The sequence below is a fragment of the Diaporthe amygdali genome (assembly GCF_026229845.1).
Source record: "Diaporthe amygdali strain CAA958 chromosome Unknown NODE_7_length_1459731_cov_64_868725, whole genome shotgun sequence".
Classification (NCBI taxonomy): domain Eukaryota; kingdom Fungi; phylum Ascomycota; class Sordariomycetes; order Diaporthales; family Diaporthaceae; genus Diaporthe; species Diaporthe amygdali.
This window is the reverse complement of record NW_026517027.1, coordinates 87,992-102,762: the sequence shown is the minus strand read 5'-3', so window position 1 is coordinate 102,762 and position 14,771 is coordinate 87,992. Positions and strand designations below refer to the sequence as shown.

Here is a 14,771-nt window from a genome sequence, read left to right as displayed (position 1 = left end):
AGGTACCAGCCAGCTCAAAATTAACACGGCGAATTTAACGCCCGTTCCTACAGCAACAGCAACGGGAACAGTGACGGTAGTAGTGCACACAAAAGGCTGGTGGGTTGCACCATGCGTGCGAAACCGAGTACAAGATTGATTGTTCATCGGCCAGGCCAGAAACAGGAACGGGGTCGGGCTTGGTCGATTTGGGAAATTTCGGGCATGGCAATCGCGGGAAAAAATGCTAGCCTTGCTGCAGTGCTCCTACTCAGTCTGGACGCGGATTGGAGGTCGCTGGAGGTGCATGTCATATATGGTGCGATGTGAAATGGATAACGCCCCTTCCTTATCGATATCAGAGACACCCCTGCTTATCAGACCCCTGCCTGCCAGTGCCTGCCTGGTGTCTTGCCTGGTCTCTTGCCTGGTCTCTCTTGCCTCTGTAGTGAACCTGGTCCTTGGTGGTTTTAAGGTAAGAAACAGAGAACACAAGAGACAGAAGAAACAGACGACGTCTTGGCAGCGAGGCCGTATATCTGCGCCACTTAAGCATTCGCAATCTCCCTCGCCTCTGGCAGATCGCCTTCGTCATACCACGGTACGGACGCAGCACCTCTTAGGCCTTTCTTCATTTTTTTTCCCCTTAGTGCCGTTCCGCTAGTGCTTGGAGCAACTGTTCAGGCAGTCAATGCGGTGCGCCCGTTGAGCCGGTACGCAGGTCACATTGTGGTCCACAGCAGGCTACACTGACCTGACAGGCTATCCGCTGCAGTAGTGCAGTAGCTCCGTGCTAGATTGCTAGATGACAATAACGGACGGGAGGCACGTGTGGCACCGCATCACGCCCATCGTTCACGACGTCACCTTGCTAGCTTGCACGAGGTGGCTGAGCTCCGGATCGCCCCTCGCCTCTCTCTATCCGACACACGGCTGCTGGCTGCTCTGGCTGACAGCTCCCACGGGAGCTTGGTCCCTCCGACTTACCTGCATGATAGGCACATAGTCTGACTGCATCGCGTACTCACACCTTGGCTCGGACATTTCCCAATCTGGATAGCAACAACGGCTTCGATCTTTTCAACACGAGCATCAGGCGCCAAATCCGACCCACGGGGGAGAAAACTCTGCCGCAAGTGACGACGCCATGGGCCGTCCTCGGGCCATGTCACGAACTATCGGAATTATCAGATTTCATTTAATCTAATCAATCTCATCAACTTGCATCAAATCAGTGGATCAGAACTGCTCCTGCCTACGTAAAACCTGACCCACGATGCGCGCTAGAGTGCCAGCATCCGTGGCGTGGCCGTCTTTCCTTACCCGCGGGTGACATCGTCCAGCGACCAAAAAGCAAAGCAGCCACAGACGGACAACCTCGGGATTCCTTGCGGGCAAGAGGGCAGCACGAGTCTACGATATTCCACGATCGGAGCAGTCGAAGTCAATCATCGGGGACTACCCTATGCGGACTCCGAGGCCCTACGGACACAACATGACAGAGCATCTCGGAACTGCGCAGCCGGCGAACCTCGTCTGATGCAAGCCCGTTTCGGACCAGCACTGAGTTACCGGAACAGGTTCCATTACTAAGACGCAGCGATTCTCATGTCTAGCCAGCCCGTCATTACCAAATGCTGCATATTCTCGGGCTCCAGCAGCAGCAAGTCCCCGTTATGTTTCATCACAAAGCTTGTCTAAGTGGGCCATAAGCTGCACTATCACTTACACGACGGGAGAATCACATGTGGATTCCAGCCGCCCCCGCGGAATACTTGCTCACGGATTTTTACCAAGAACTACTTCATTTCTTAAAAGTTCTCCCTACTGTGACCTATTTCAGGTCCCTCAAGCTGATGCCCGATCTATCACTGGCTGGCTACCCATGAAGTGTGCGCGCCATGCACCGTGTTTCTTCTCTCTCCCGGTGTCTGATTCTCGAAATATGCCCCATTTCAGAACATACTCGCCTAGTAGTCGCACCTGTTCCCTAACATCCCCTCATGTCCTTCCAGCCTCGCCTCCATTTTGCTAATACTCGAACACCAAAAAATGTATAAAAAATGTATGGCGCAAAGGCTGTACCTCAAAAAATTCCGTCCCACCCGCCTCCACCCCGGCCTCTCCGAGTCCAGGTTGTACCGCCCAGACGGATCGTCCATCACCAGGGCTAGATCTGGGGATCGCTCTGGCGAAGCAGATCTTGTGGCAAGGCCACCTCGAAATCAAGCCCATGGGGCTGCTGCTCGTGTTTATCCAAGGCACCCCTCATTGTACCCATTTCGAATTGTGGGACTTCCCGAGCTGTGGTCCTTCCACCGGGTCAGTGCTCGGCGTTAGTGACTTACACCGAGAAATGCCTGGTAGCAAGCGAGTCCGACGTCAGGTGCAGTGAGAAAATATTCGGGCAGTGTCCGAACCTCTCTTTGTGCCTAGAAGTGCTGGTGTCGGCGTTCTATTCCGTTAATTGCAACGGTCAACGGTCTTGGATCCTTGCCTGTCCGAGGCCCGTTCTGTCCCAACTCATCGAGGAGGTGGCAAGCTCTGGAAGTATGATGCTCGCGGCCATTTGTCGCGCGTCAGGCTGCACTCCTCCTTCAGGGCCTCGATGAGCTCTCGATGAGCTATATCAATTTCCAAACAAATAGCCTCCATCTCTGACTGGGTCTCACTCCTGTCATCTCGGCAGGACGACCCAAGTGGCGCCATCTCGACGTCCTCCAGTTGCCGGCGTTTGGGAAAGAAGTTGTTGATCCACCGCCAGCCCGCCTCAACCCGCCTGGCCGAGAGGGTGTATGCATCGACGAGGCCGGCGTGCAGCAGGCCGAGGACCCGAGACTTCCAAAGACGCCCGCGGTGACGGGCCACAGCAGGATGGGCGCGAGGTAGAGCAAGCTGCTCCGCGGGAGGCGGCCCCGCCGCCATGCCTCTTGCCCGAACTCGTCTAGGCTGAGCCTGAAGAGGAAGAAGACCACGACGATGTAGGTGAAGAGTTCCGTGCAGATGACGGCGCTTGGTGGTGTTGTTGGGATCGTGTGGGCCATGGCGGGCATCTTGGTTTTATATTGACGAAAGGGGTGGGCAGCGAGAAGCGTGGCGTATGTTCTGGATCTGTATCTGGCATCGCCACTTTGTTGTCCATCGAAGGTGATTTGAAGACTCCCATTTTCTTCCAATTCTTTTTCTCTTGATTTCTGCGTGTTAGCGTGTTGGACAGGTCCGCGGTTTGGATGGACCTTGATGGCGTAGGCTATGCAGCTTCAGACTCACATATTGAAGGTAAATGCTTACTGTTGATGACGGACCTACTCTACTAATCGTATGCTCTTACAACTGGCGCATGTTGCCAGCAATACAAGTGAGAGCCACACAACACCGTCGCAGAGTAGACCATGTGGTCCTCTGAGGGTAGACAGCAAAGGGCCAAGCACCTAGCAACTGAAGAGATCACGATTTAAAGCACAGAAGGCTGAGACTTCCGAAAAACATCTCATTCATACATGTCTAGTCTTTCTATGGTATCACCCAAACGCCTGGAGGCTCTGGCCAAAGTGCTGAGCAGTGAGTAGTAAAATAAAGACAGAGAGCCGCCGCAAAAACAAGCCATCAAACACGCTCCCTAAGGGGTGCCATAGCCAGAATCCGTGCCCCGTGTCCGCGGCCTCCCCTCGTCGTCGACGCAGTCCTTCTCAATATCGACAAAACCGTCCGACTTCTCTGTCGCCGCCGAGGCCGGGGTTAGAAGTCCCTGCTCGCTTTTAACACCGTCGATCTTGATCTTGACGTCGGTCTTACCCTTATTCTTTGACCTCTTCTCCTTGTCCTTCTTCGCCTCAGCCTCCGACTCGGACTCGCTGGACGAGTCGCCGGAAGAATCAGAGTCGGACTCGCTGGACGACTCCTTCTTGCCCTTGCGGTCCTTCTTCTTGGATTTGCCGCCCTTCTTCTTGTTCTTCTTCTTGTCCTTCTCCTCCTCCTCCTTCTTTTTCTTGTCAGCCTCCTCCTTGGCCTTCTTGTCCTCCTCCTCCTGCTTCCTCTTATCCTCCGCGTCCTTCAGCTGCTTCGCGGCCTTGTCCTTCCTCGCCTGGACGACCCACTCCTCGGCGCCGCGGACCGCCCCCTCGGCGTCGCGCTTGTTCTTGAGCAGGTACCCCTGCAGCTCGGCAGGGCTGAACTCGTGGGCGGGGATGCGCGCGGCGAACTCGCCCGCCAGCTGCTCGATCTGGGCCGTGATGTCGTCGCGCCGGGCCTTGTCGGCTGCCACACGCCTCTTGACGTCCTCCGGGTCCCGCAGCGCCTCCGCCTCCGCGTCCGCGGGCTTATCGTCGCCCTCGAGCGGCGCGAAGATGGCCCGGAAGATGGAGCTGATCATGCCCGTGTCGGCCAGGTCGAACTTGACGATCATGTCCACTCGCCCGGGCCGGATCAGCGCCTTGTCCAGCTTGTCGACGTGGTTGGTCGTCATGATCAGGACCCTGCCCTCCTGCGAGGCGACGCCGTCCAGGATGTTCAGGAGGCCCGAGAGCGAGAGGCGGCCGTTGTTGTTGTTGTTATTGTTGTTAGTAGGGCCAGTGCCTTTGGTGAGCTGCCCAGGCTCCATTTCGTCATCTTTATTATCGTCATTGGTTTCCTTGGGCTTATTGTCCTCTCGAGTGTGCGTCAGCCCTGCCGTGTCGATGTCCTCCAGTAGAACCACACACCGCCGCGGCAGCTCGGCAAACAGCGTCGACAGGTTCTCCTCGTTGGAGGTCACGCTGCTCAAGCTGACAATGTAGATGCGCATCTTGAAGAAACCAGCCAGGGCCAAGGAGAGCGAGCTCTTGCCAGTTCCAGGAGGACCGTAGAGCAGGTACCCACGGCGGTAAGGGATACCGCGGTTCGAGTACCACCGCCTGGTCGCCGGGTTCAAGTAGTCCTGGACATCGTCGATGAGGTCTTGCTTGACCTTATCATTCAGAATGACTGTCGAGAAAGGCCGGCTAGCCCGGGCCAGGCACCTCTGCCAGGTCGGGGTCGTGGTGCCGGCAGGAATCATGCCACGGTAGATGAGCGTCTTGTGCTCGTCCCGCTGCGTGAACTGGGTGCGCGCCTCGAGGAGGAGCTCCTTCAGCAGCCACGGGTCACGGCCGAAGCACGAGATGGAGATCTCCTCGCGCTCGCTGACGAGCATGAAGCCCGCCTGTTGGTCGCGGCCCTTGTCTCGGCGGAAAATGCAGATCCGGCCTTTGTACCAGAAGAAGTGGCTGCCGAAGGTGGGTGTATAGGCGAGTGCCTTCTTCTTCTTCCCATTCTGCGCAGAGCTGTCGTCTCCCTCCTCGGGCCCATCGTCCTCGTCCTCGTCCCAACGCCACAGGTACCATGCCCTGGAGTTCAGGTTCGTGTTGACAACGAAGCGCCGTGCCCCCTTCGCAAACTGCTGCTGGGCTACCCAGGCCATGAGCATGTTGTATATCTCATCGTCGGTCCGGATGTCCACCGTGCTCATGAAATATGCTTCGAGCTTCTCCCTACGGAATATTAGCAAAATGCCAGTGATGGGACTCACAGGATGGTTCCCAAGATAGGAAAGGAGAGTCTTTGGCATAGCTGGGCTTGTACGTACCAGAAATATTCAGAAAAGTAACGCCACGCGAAGGTTACACTGCCAAGGAAGATAACAAGAGGTATGTATAGGTTGAGGTCCACCTTGAAGTATTTCTCAACGGCACTGGAGAAGGTAGAGAAGCCTGGAAAGAACATGTCAAGAATAGCAAACTGAGGAGCGGGGGCTCCAAAGGCCCCTAATGTTTCTGGGTCCATGGAGGGTTGTGAGGAGGAAGGACACGAGCAGGACGGCATGCCTGATGTTGAGCAACCGCTGATGGAAGCCATGCTGCCGTTGATGAAATATTGGAGGATAAAGGAAAGGATTGGAGGGAGATATGGTGAGAGATATATAGATGAGTATGGTCCAGGTACGAGATACCAACAGGCAATCAACTGCCTATTGCACCTGAAGTATATATTATTTGGACCGGGTCTTCTCAGAGTAACGCAAACGCCCGGGAGGTGAGAGACAGTTGCTCCAAGAGTGAACTTTCATGTCTTGGACGAGGCAACAATACTTATACCTATAGATCTGGACGGAGTTGTCATCCGTACGACTGAGCTCGACTTGATGCACGCCCCACATTAGGTCAGCCCTCTCAGTTCTATCGCCGAGTGAGACCCTCACAGTCAGGCAGCAGGACGGCTAGAGCAGCGATGGTACGGGTTGGCCTCGGGGCTGTGATGCATGCCCCCCTGCACAATGATTCGCCTGCAGTGCCCGGTGCGGACAACGACCTATGAGCCTTAACGTTCAAGACCGGACAAGCCCGACCAGGCTTGCAGTTAATTGAGCCGCAAGCAATAAACGCTACCCACCTCTCCCCACCTTAGTCAACAGGAGCATAGCAATGCATGGCAAGGCTCGCTGTCGAAAGATCGCCGCCCTAACGACCCGCCCTAGCTTGTGGTCCTCAGAGCGTAAGAGTCACATCGCCGGACAAGGGGACCCAAGCAGCAGGCGGACAGCAGCCGGGCCAGACAGGCAACCTCTGATGATGTTGTGCGCGCCCCTCATTCGTCTGGGTGCATATGTGAGTGTGCTTGTGACAACATTGCAGTGTGATCGGGAAGCAGCGTGTGTGGACGGATTGCCTTTGAATTCGGCTGCCTCATTCTCCTGCCAGTGTGCTGCCAGTGTGCTCCCCGAAAGCTGTTTGCCTCGTAAGCTGTGCACACACGCACATACACCGCTTGGGTACGTGCGCGCGCACCAGTAGTAGCACGCAGCAGGCAGGAGGCCGACAACTGGGGTGGTTTCTGGTCCAATTGGTCCTTTGGACAGTGTGTAAAATGTCCCAGGGCCAGTGACGCATGACAGTGAAGAGTAAGATGTGGATTGACCAATGGTGGCCGGACAGCACATGGAAGGAATGGGCCGACGGGATAGAGTGCAATGAGGCCAGAGGGGAGCGCAGTGAGGGCAGTGTGAGATGGAGGTGTGTCTGCCTGTGAGGCTGCGCTCACATTAGACTACCGTGCTGTAAACGCGGGGTGTGCATCATTCACAGCAGTACAGCGCCCCACTCCAACCCACACCCAACACCCACACAGCCCCCATCCAACTGCAGGTACGTGCAGACGACCACTGCAGGCTGCGGACGCCAACTACTTCCAACATCGTCGACGACAGTGGCTGAATCCTAGAACTGGGATAAATTCTCGACCTACTGTGGTGCAACATTTCTAGCTCTGCAGCCACTGCATCTCCGACGCACTTGCGGCAATCTTGCGGCCATACTCTCGTATCCTCACGACTCCGATACCGTGAGTCCAGCAAGACTGCCCTCGATTGAGGCTGAAAGCCATTGCAGGCTGCATCGCTAACATATAATGGTGGCGCCTGCACCTTCTCAGAGTATCCATCACCATCTGCACTGACAATCAGAGTCCTGACGCACAACTTTCCTTGACTGCCCACACTGTCTCCGGTATCAGGTCTCTTGTAGACGCCCACCCGAGCCGTGTCTCCAGGTCCTCGGGAGGGAAGATCCAAATGCGGGAGCTCTGTCGTCTCAGGATGCCGGTCATACTCTATGGTATAAGCTGTGGCCAGAATTCCAGCTTGCTGTCCGCTGGAGTGGTTTCAATCTGCGACCAGGCACAGTTGGCTTAGAATACCGGGAGTGAGCAGCGAGGGATAGCCATGGCAACAGGGCGGATGGGAAAGGGATGACCGGACTGAGCACAACCCCGCCACAGTATGCTACGATTTTGCTTTTCTGCCAACCGTCGTATCGACATCTGTCGCTTCCGAGTGGCGGCTGACCTAGATGGCGGCACCGATGTCCGGTCGAGCTTCGTGACAGAGCCTTGACCGAGAGCATCGCTCGGGGGCTCTATTCGCCATCACAGCTATAATCGAAGCATCATTTTGCATCATTGAATAGTCTGTCCCACATGAGTTCCTGCGTCGATTCTAGAACTCTTTCGTCGGCGCCTTTGCTAAGTCTGCGTCATCTTGCAAAGGACATCGTAAAGCAGCGCTTGCACGGTTTGTATCCGACTGGCTCGCTTCGTTCTTTTGATTGGTCTAAGTGGTCTTCGTACTGACCAAGAGCGGATAATGGGGAAAGTCTATGGGTTTGAAGAGCAATTCATGAAATGCTCGAAACAACTGTGCCTGAGTGATAGTGTAGTCTTGCCAGGAAAATATGAAGAGATACTACAGATGTCCTCTGACTTCGTCAAATCTTTGACCACTTAGCCACGATCTCCTGTGATATTAAAATGCACTTTGGCCTTGCTGAAGTATCACCATCAACTTGCCAGCGAGCTTATTATCGTCGATTCTCTATGCCAAACTTAGACATAATGCTTCCTCGGCTTCTGCCATATATTTTGCAATGTCATATACCCTGCAATAATAACGCACGCCATGAAAAGCTAAACACTAATATGTCGACCGGAGTGCTGTGTCCAACTGAAGTGTAAAAAGCAACTCAGCTTTAGCATCAATTTTATCCACATCCCCTCTCCTAACGCGGATTCGCTTTTGTTAGATCTGAGACAATTGTTTTGAACATATATCCAAGATTATGTAATATTCCATCAAGTTCAGGCTAACTGTGCATGTTTTCAGATGCCATTCGATAGCTTTCTTGCGAACCAACCAGTTGAGTGCGCAGCATCCATCCGCAGCCCACCACCATGGAATTCTACCCTGAAAGATGTGCCGAATTACACAACGCACTCTTACAAAAAGCCATCGAACATGATCAATCGGCCGTGACGGAGACAACCCTTATCACGCGGCTCCTAGAAGCCGCGCCCCAGCTCTCCGGGATCCCAGGCCTGCGGGACCTGCCAGCCTACCGCTTCCTCTCGCTCCTCAAGACCACCCGATCGCGCCCACAGCAAGGCCCTGGTCTACTGACGCCGCAGATGTACCAGCCAGACCCGTTCCTGTTCTGGAGCGAGACGTTCAGCGTGTGTGACCGCCCGGAGCTCGTTCTGCTCTACGGGCAGAACAACGCCGGCTCGCCCGCGGACGGTGGCCTATTCCTCAACCTGCGGACATGCAGAGCCATCTGGCACTGGGAGCCTGGCCCGTTCCCTGATGACGAGCAGTGGGTGTCTCTCGAGATCGTGCTGAGCAATGCGCTTGCCAAGTGGGATTCGGGCAAGTACCATTGGGATGTCACCCTAGGTTCTATCTGCGTGCGTTCCTGGACCCAGACAGATCTGTCTGAGGCACTTGCGGCCTGGGAGCGGCTGCTCTGCGGCATCGAGGCACGCCTCCCTGAGTCTGTGCACAAACCTCAGAGACATGAGCCTCTGGAGATCAGTCAAGAGATGATGTCTGCTTTCCGAGTCAGTCGGTTCGTAGGGGAGTTTCTCTCGCGAGCGCCAAGGCCAGGATTCATGTTTGTAGCCCCAGGAATCACAACGTTCTCCGCCGAGGCATTGCAAAGTATCTACGCCTCTGAAGACCCAGCTTCCTTCCGGCGATCTACCTTGTTGGGTCAGGAAGACCCAGATGACCTGGAGTGGGCAAGCCTCCTCCTTCCCACACACCAGTCAGTGGACCAAGGCACTTCGCGCCACGCGAATTCTGGCATACAGTCGTTCGATAAGCCTTGGGGCCTGGGCAAGTTCACAGTCAACCGGCAGGCAGGGCTGTACGTGATCCCCGAGGCGACGGAGTCGGATACCGTGCAACTGATCACCCCTTCTGGACTGACAACAGCAGGAGAATTCAGAGGCCGCTGTCCGTGGGGTGAGAACCGTCCTCCGAGGCTTGCCGAGATCTTTGGTCACTGGGCGTCGCTTGTAGAGAACGGCACGTGGGCTGTGGCAGCGGATGGAGTGGCAGAGGACCACAACTGGTTCGACAGGCACGCGATGGACGCAAAGCTTGACTGGCACGATCACCTCATTTAGTGCTAAGACTGTAGGCTGACTCCACATGGTGATTGTGTCCTAGTCACCATGGATAGTCGACGGCACGAGCAAAATTTTGCTTACTGCAAGATGTATTAAATTCACGTTTGGGACCGGGTGGGCGTAGATCACCAGTGGCCAAGTTCAATCTGTCAAACAGCGTGCACTGGGACAAGCCCATCTGATACACTCCGGACATAACTCAGATATTGGAGGAACGGGCAAAGGACCATAAGCAGTGCGTCCATCGAGCGGTCATCTGCCTTCATCTTTACTCATTAAGGCAGTTCATTGTGTCAATATGTCTCGTATCTGCCATTAGTCTATGACAATCAGAGATCAAAACTCAGTATAGACACCCCGTAGTCAACAGATATTAATCCTCGTCTCTATCCTCAGCGGGCGGCACCCATAGCAAGACCCCATCCTTATCAGTCTTCATGCCGTCTGTGGGAATGATCCTCAACACCTTCTGGAAATACTTGTCCTTCACCGTCAGGGTCGGCCTGATCCAGCTGCCAGCCTCGACCAAGGGAACCAGCCGGTATGGTATCATCCTCCTGGACACTGGGAGGAGGTTGAGTGTGGTCTGCTTCGCACCGGAAAAGGCAAACTCGTCGCTGGGGTCCATCGTCAGCCCGAAGGTGAGGAAGTGGTTCGAGGCGTTCTCAATGGTGATGTCAAGGAGCACGGTCTGCGCCCCCTGCCCATCATCCTTGGCGTACGATACGGACGCGAGGACCCTAGGCTCCGTGTTGAAGACGGGCAGGCGAGGGACCGCGAGGAGGGTTCGATTGGGTGCGTCAGTAGCAGCACCGGGCCGGACCCATTTGATGATGAAAGACACGTCGAGACCCGTCGGGTTCCGCTCGTCGAGACTTGCCCTTTTGACAGCGACGTCAAACTGCGTCTCCTCGATAGTCTTGGGGCTGACTTGTAGACCGTCGGGCGGCAGGGCCTGGCGTTTCGACGTCTGGCACTGCACGCCGTACGCAGGTTGAACTTCAATGTCGAGGTCCAGAACCGTCAAATCCTCAGACGCAAATGAGGCGTATCGAGTCACAAGACACCATGCCTGCGCAAGGCCGTTACTTGTTCCAGATGTGTCCGCCTGTGGATTCTGGATTCCCTCGTGGTCGAACAAGCTTGGCCAGGGTTCCGGATGGAGGCGTGGAAGGAGCTCGTAATTCGCCTCAAATGGGCTGGCTACATTGATGCGGAAAGTTGCAGATTGTATGATCGAGGTGGCAGCGTCGGTTACAAGGCTGTAGGACGCCTTCAAGGTCAGTGTGTAAGCCGCCGTCCGCTCCGCGCCTGTTAGAACCAATGTGATCCGCGATGACTCTGAGCTCTTGATCAGCCCTAGAGGGGCCCCCTGAAGTGTGCACTCCTCGCCATCTGCCAAGGCCCTCTTTTCTTCCCCGTCGCCAAACTTCAACTTGATATTCGGCGGTTCCTCGCTAAGCACCGTGACGTCCAGTTTGACGGTTGCATCAACCTCTTCCTCATTGACGATGTCAAAGGGAAGCTCGATGACCTCATTCGTGTAGTATTGTTCAAGGAACTCCACCTCTTTGATCTCCATCTTGGGAGGCCTGGGCAAGACTCGGATGGACTGAGGGTGAGTGCGCGCGATCCGTCTGCTTGATCGTACAGTGTGCCACGCATGCCCGGTACCTGCCTTCTGCACATTTGTAGTATATGTCAAGGCGAATGCATCATAGTTGACCGTGAATTTGAGGGAAGAAGCGCTTGCATCGCCCGGCTCTCTCAACGGAATGTTCATCTCGAAAACAGACGTACGCCCAGGGACCATAGTCAAGTCGCTCGCACCGCTGAGATGCAACTGACCACTGAGATCTCCAGAGGCCTGAGTTTCCTGCTCGGTCTCCGTCGTGGACTCGGCCAGCGAGACGACATGCAAAGAGACAGGCCCTCGGCTTGACTCATCGGCGTCCCCTTCTTGTGCGTGAGTTAGTAATATGGGTTTGATACTGCCGTCGAACCTTAGGATAATGCTCTCCAGGGTGATCGGCGTGGACCCCAAGACCGCATTTGATGTGATGGAAAGCTGAGCCTGGCAAGTGAGCCCGGCCTTCCCTTCCTCGTGCCGGAAGACGAAGGAAGGCATGATGAACGATGTGCCTAACTCATCATTCAGATCTATCGACGGTCTGGGCGCATTGACGCCCTCGAGACACTTTTTCAAGTCGTAGTGCCACTTCGGATGCTTCTTGAACCCTACAAGGATGTGTTAATGAAGGTATTTTCGGGACTGCACTCGTGTAACCTTACTGTTGTTCAACAACTCCCAGTCGATAGACACTACTAGATCAGCCTGCGCGGTATCCACTGCTGCAGCTCTCAACACCCAACACATGTCTTCCGTAATCTCTGGCCAGCCATCTCGTCGGAATGACAATTCCTCCCAGAAGGGACGCAAAATCTTCACCACATTCGCCCAGTCCTTGACCGCGGCCAGCTCTTTGGCGCACTCGAGGGAGACTTCGGCGGCGAGGCGCTGCTGCTGCTTCTTCATGAAATATGATTGTGCTGAAAGAAGATAATCCAGAATTATTTGAGAGTGATTGATGCCTGAACGAGCCAGAGGGAGCTCGTCGTAGGGTTCAGGACACATGTAGCTGTCATATCTGAAGGCCTTTGACGCTAGTTTGGAGGCTGGAGACTCGCTCGGTGACCTCCTGTCGTCTTCGGGCATTTTGAAAGCAAGCCGGCGCCGCGAAAAGGTGTGTCGAGCTGCCAGACGGTACCAGTAGCCCGGATGGTGTAACATCTCCCATGGCTGTAATCTTTCTGCCTGTGCAGACTTCTCTGGTGGCAAGTAGATGCTTATGGCGGAATGATCGAAATCCGGGATGTCGGCTTTCTCGATGAGGTTCGCCATCACCACTGCCCACCGTGCTTCCCAAGCCTCCCAGCCGTAGTTATTGGTCCCGTGCCCCTGTCGATCGACGAAATCAGCCATCCTCTCTCGGTGGCTTTGCCAGCGCCTGACTGCCGCCGTGTGCTGATCGTTCCACAGAAGACACCTTAAACACCGCACAGCGATGATGTCGGCTAGCAACCTGGCCTTGTTCCATCGTGGGCTCCAACTAGGTATAATCTCCATGACCTCGGAACTCAGCAGATTTTCGTAGGCCTGTTCAAAGGAACGCAACGCCACGTCCATCTCCTGACGGTACTCTGCGAATACGGCAGATTTGAAGTCGTACCGAATATGCCATCCCGGAAGGGACAGTGTCTGTGAAGTGCCGGAAGTGGGCGGGACAGTGGGCTGGGGGGCAGCACCACGACCTCGTTTCTTTTTGACACGCCTGCCGTGGTCGCGATAGTAATCGATGGCCTGTGCATAAAGCGTCGTCAAGGCATTGTCCATTATGCGATCGAGCTCAACTTGCGAGGCGTCGGTCGGGACAGCAAAGAATGACTTTGCATCCAGCCCGCTGCCCCTCCGAACGTTCTCCAGCCTCTCCTGTACTCCATGATTGTTGTCGACCAGTATTATTACAGACAATTTTGATTTACAGCCAGACTGGGCTAGGGCGTTCCTCAGAACTCCTATATCAGTCTTGATCTTGTTGTCGTGGAGGGTTGCCAAGGTAGCATCTGCCGTAAGGCTGTACAGGCATAACAAAACGCTCGGGATGAGTTCCTGATGCTTCTTGAGCCATGCTTGATCTATCAGACCGTCGGGATAGAGATTCGCTGTGGGACTGAGGGGCGAGAAGGGCGAGTGCAGCACGGCCTGGGATGGTGGTATCTCGAAATCATCGGGCAGACGGGCGAGCTTTGGCGGGAGCAGGTAGGTCTAGGTTGGTCAGCAAAGCCATCGTCACATAGCCGCTGCGCAGCCCTCAGTCTCGACATTGACGGATCGCGTACCCTCCCAGTGGTCCTAAAGCGGAACTTGTACTTGACATTACTGGTGTCCCTCCCGTTCCAGGGCAGCCCAGATGCGTCCGAGTCGCGGATGTGTTGTACGAGGGCGCCGACCTGGTCCCCTTCCACCGGAGGTGGTTCTGATCGTATCAGTGTTGCGCCGTCCTTGAACTGAGAGTCAAGAGAGGATTCTTGGGCATATTTGGCGGGCAAGCCCAAGACGACAGCCAAGGGCAAGCAATGGTCCAAGCTGCATGGAGGATACTCGTCCATGCTGGGCAACGATAACCGCTGCAGATCCCCAGGGCTGGCCGTAGTGTACAAATGTCGACCTTCTGCTCAAGAATGTCGTTCACGGGGGTATCATTGGCATCGGTCGGAGGAATAGACTGGCAGCCTGGGTCAGTGGAAGCTCTCGCCAGACCCAGACCCATGCGCCTGGCGCGTACGGAGCACAAGGATACTGTATAGCCACTCACAGGGGAAGTCGACTAGCATTATAGAGGACATTTGCAAGTTGAACACCAGCGTCTATAACATTCTAATCAAGAAAAGAGACGGTCCACCAAATCGGTTGCTTCCCGTCCAACATCTAGGGGATAGCGGGAGAACATCCGAGATGCTTGGAGGTCTAGGTAGCTCTCCAAGACTCCATTCGCTAGCAGAGTACAGAGGGCCGCGTTCCCCAACTCCAAGTGGGATGAGCTGTATATAGGCAGGCGGTCAAGAGTTCTGCCGAGTGAGCGAGCCCTTGGGCGGCAGGGATCAGAGTTCCACTGGCGTCATGTCACTTGATGGTCCATTTCCCTAAGGTGTTTCTAGTGCAGGCAGAATGCCTTTCGAAGCCAATGTGCCTGCCTGCGTGCATGGTTCTGCTGCTTCCGTACGATACCACTCGAGCGCCGCCGATCACCCTCCATCCT

General features: G+C 55.1%; 4 protein-coding genes across 4 annotated transcripts; 1 reads left to right on the top strand and 3 right to left on the bottom strand.

Annotated features, from left to right (window-relative positions):
- Positions 1–2,149: 2,149 nt before the first annotated feature.
- Positions 2,150–3,023, bottom strand: J7T55_013650 (uncharacterized protein; the record flags this gene model as incomplete). The annotated part of the gene is made up of 3 exons (XM_053140543.1): positions 2,150–2,246; positions 2,328–2,434; positions 2,652–3,023. The coding sequence occupies 3 exons, from the start codon at positions 3,021–3,023 to the stop codon at positions 2,150–2,152; spliced, it is 576 nt and encodes a 191-aa protein (XP_052995989.1).
- A 575-nt stretch (positions 3,024–3,598) lies between these two features.
- J7T55_013649 (mitochondrial chaperone bcs1) lies at positions 3,599–5,778 on the bottom strand (the record flags this gene model as incomplete). Its single annotated transcript, XM_053140542.1, has 2 exons — positions 3,599–5,486; positions 5,582–5,778. The coding sequence occupies 2 exons, from the start codon at positions 5,776–5,778 to the stop codon at positions 3,599–3,601; spliced, it is 2,085 nt and encodes a 694-aa protein (XP_052995988.1).
- Positions 5,779–8,715: 2,937 nt separating this feature from the next.
- Positions 8,716–9,948, top strand: J7T55_013648 (uncharacterized protein; the record flags this gene model as incomplete). Its single annotated transcript, XM_053140541.1, has 1 exon — positions 8,716–9,948. One exon carries the CDS (start codon positions 8,716–8,718, stop codon positions 9,946–9,948), a length of 1,233 nt encoding a protein of 410 aa, XP_052995987.1.
- A 376-nt stretch (positions 9,949–10,324) lies between these two features.
- Positions 10,325–14,121, bottom strand: J7T55_013647 (uncharacterized protein; the record flags this gene model as incomplete). Its single annotated transcript, XM_053140540.1, has 3 exons — positions 10,325–12,189; positions 12,244–13,777; positions 13,852–14,121. 3 exons carry the CDS (start codon positions 14,119–14,121, stop codon positions 10,325–10,327), a joined length of 3,669 nt encoding a protein of 1,222 aa, XP_052995986.1.
- Positions 14,122–14,771: the final 650 nt, after the last annotated feature.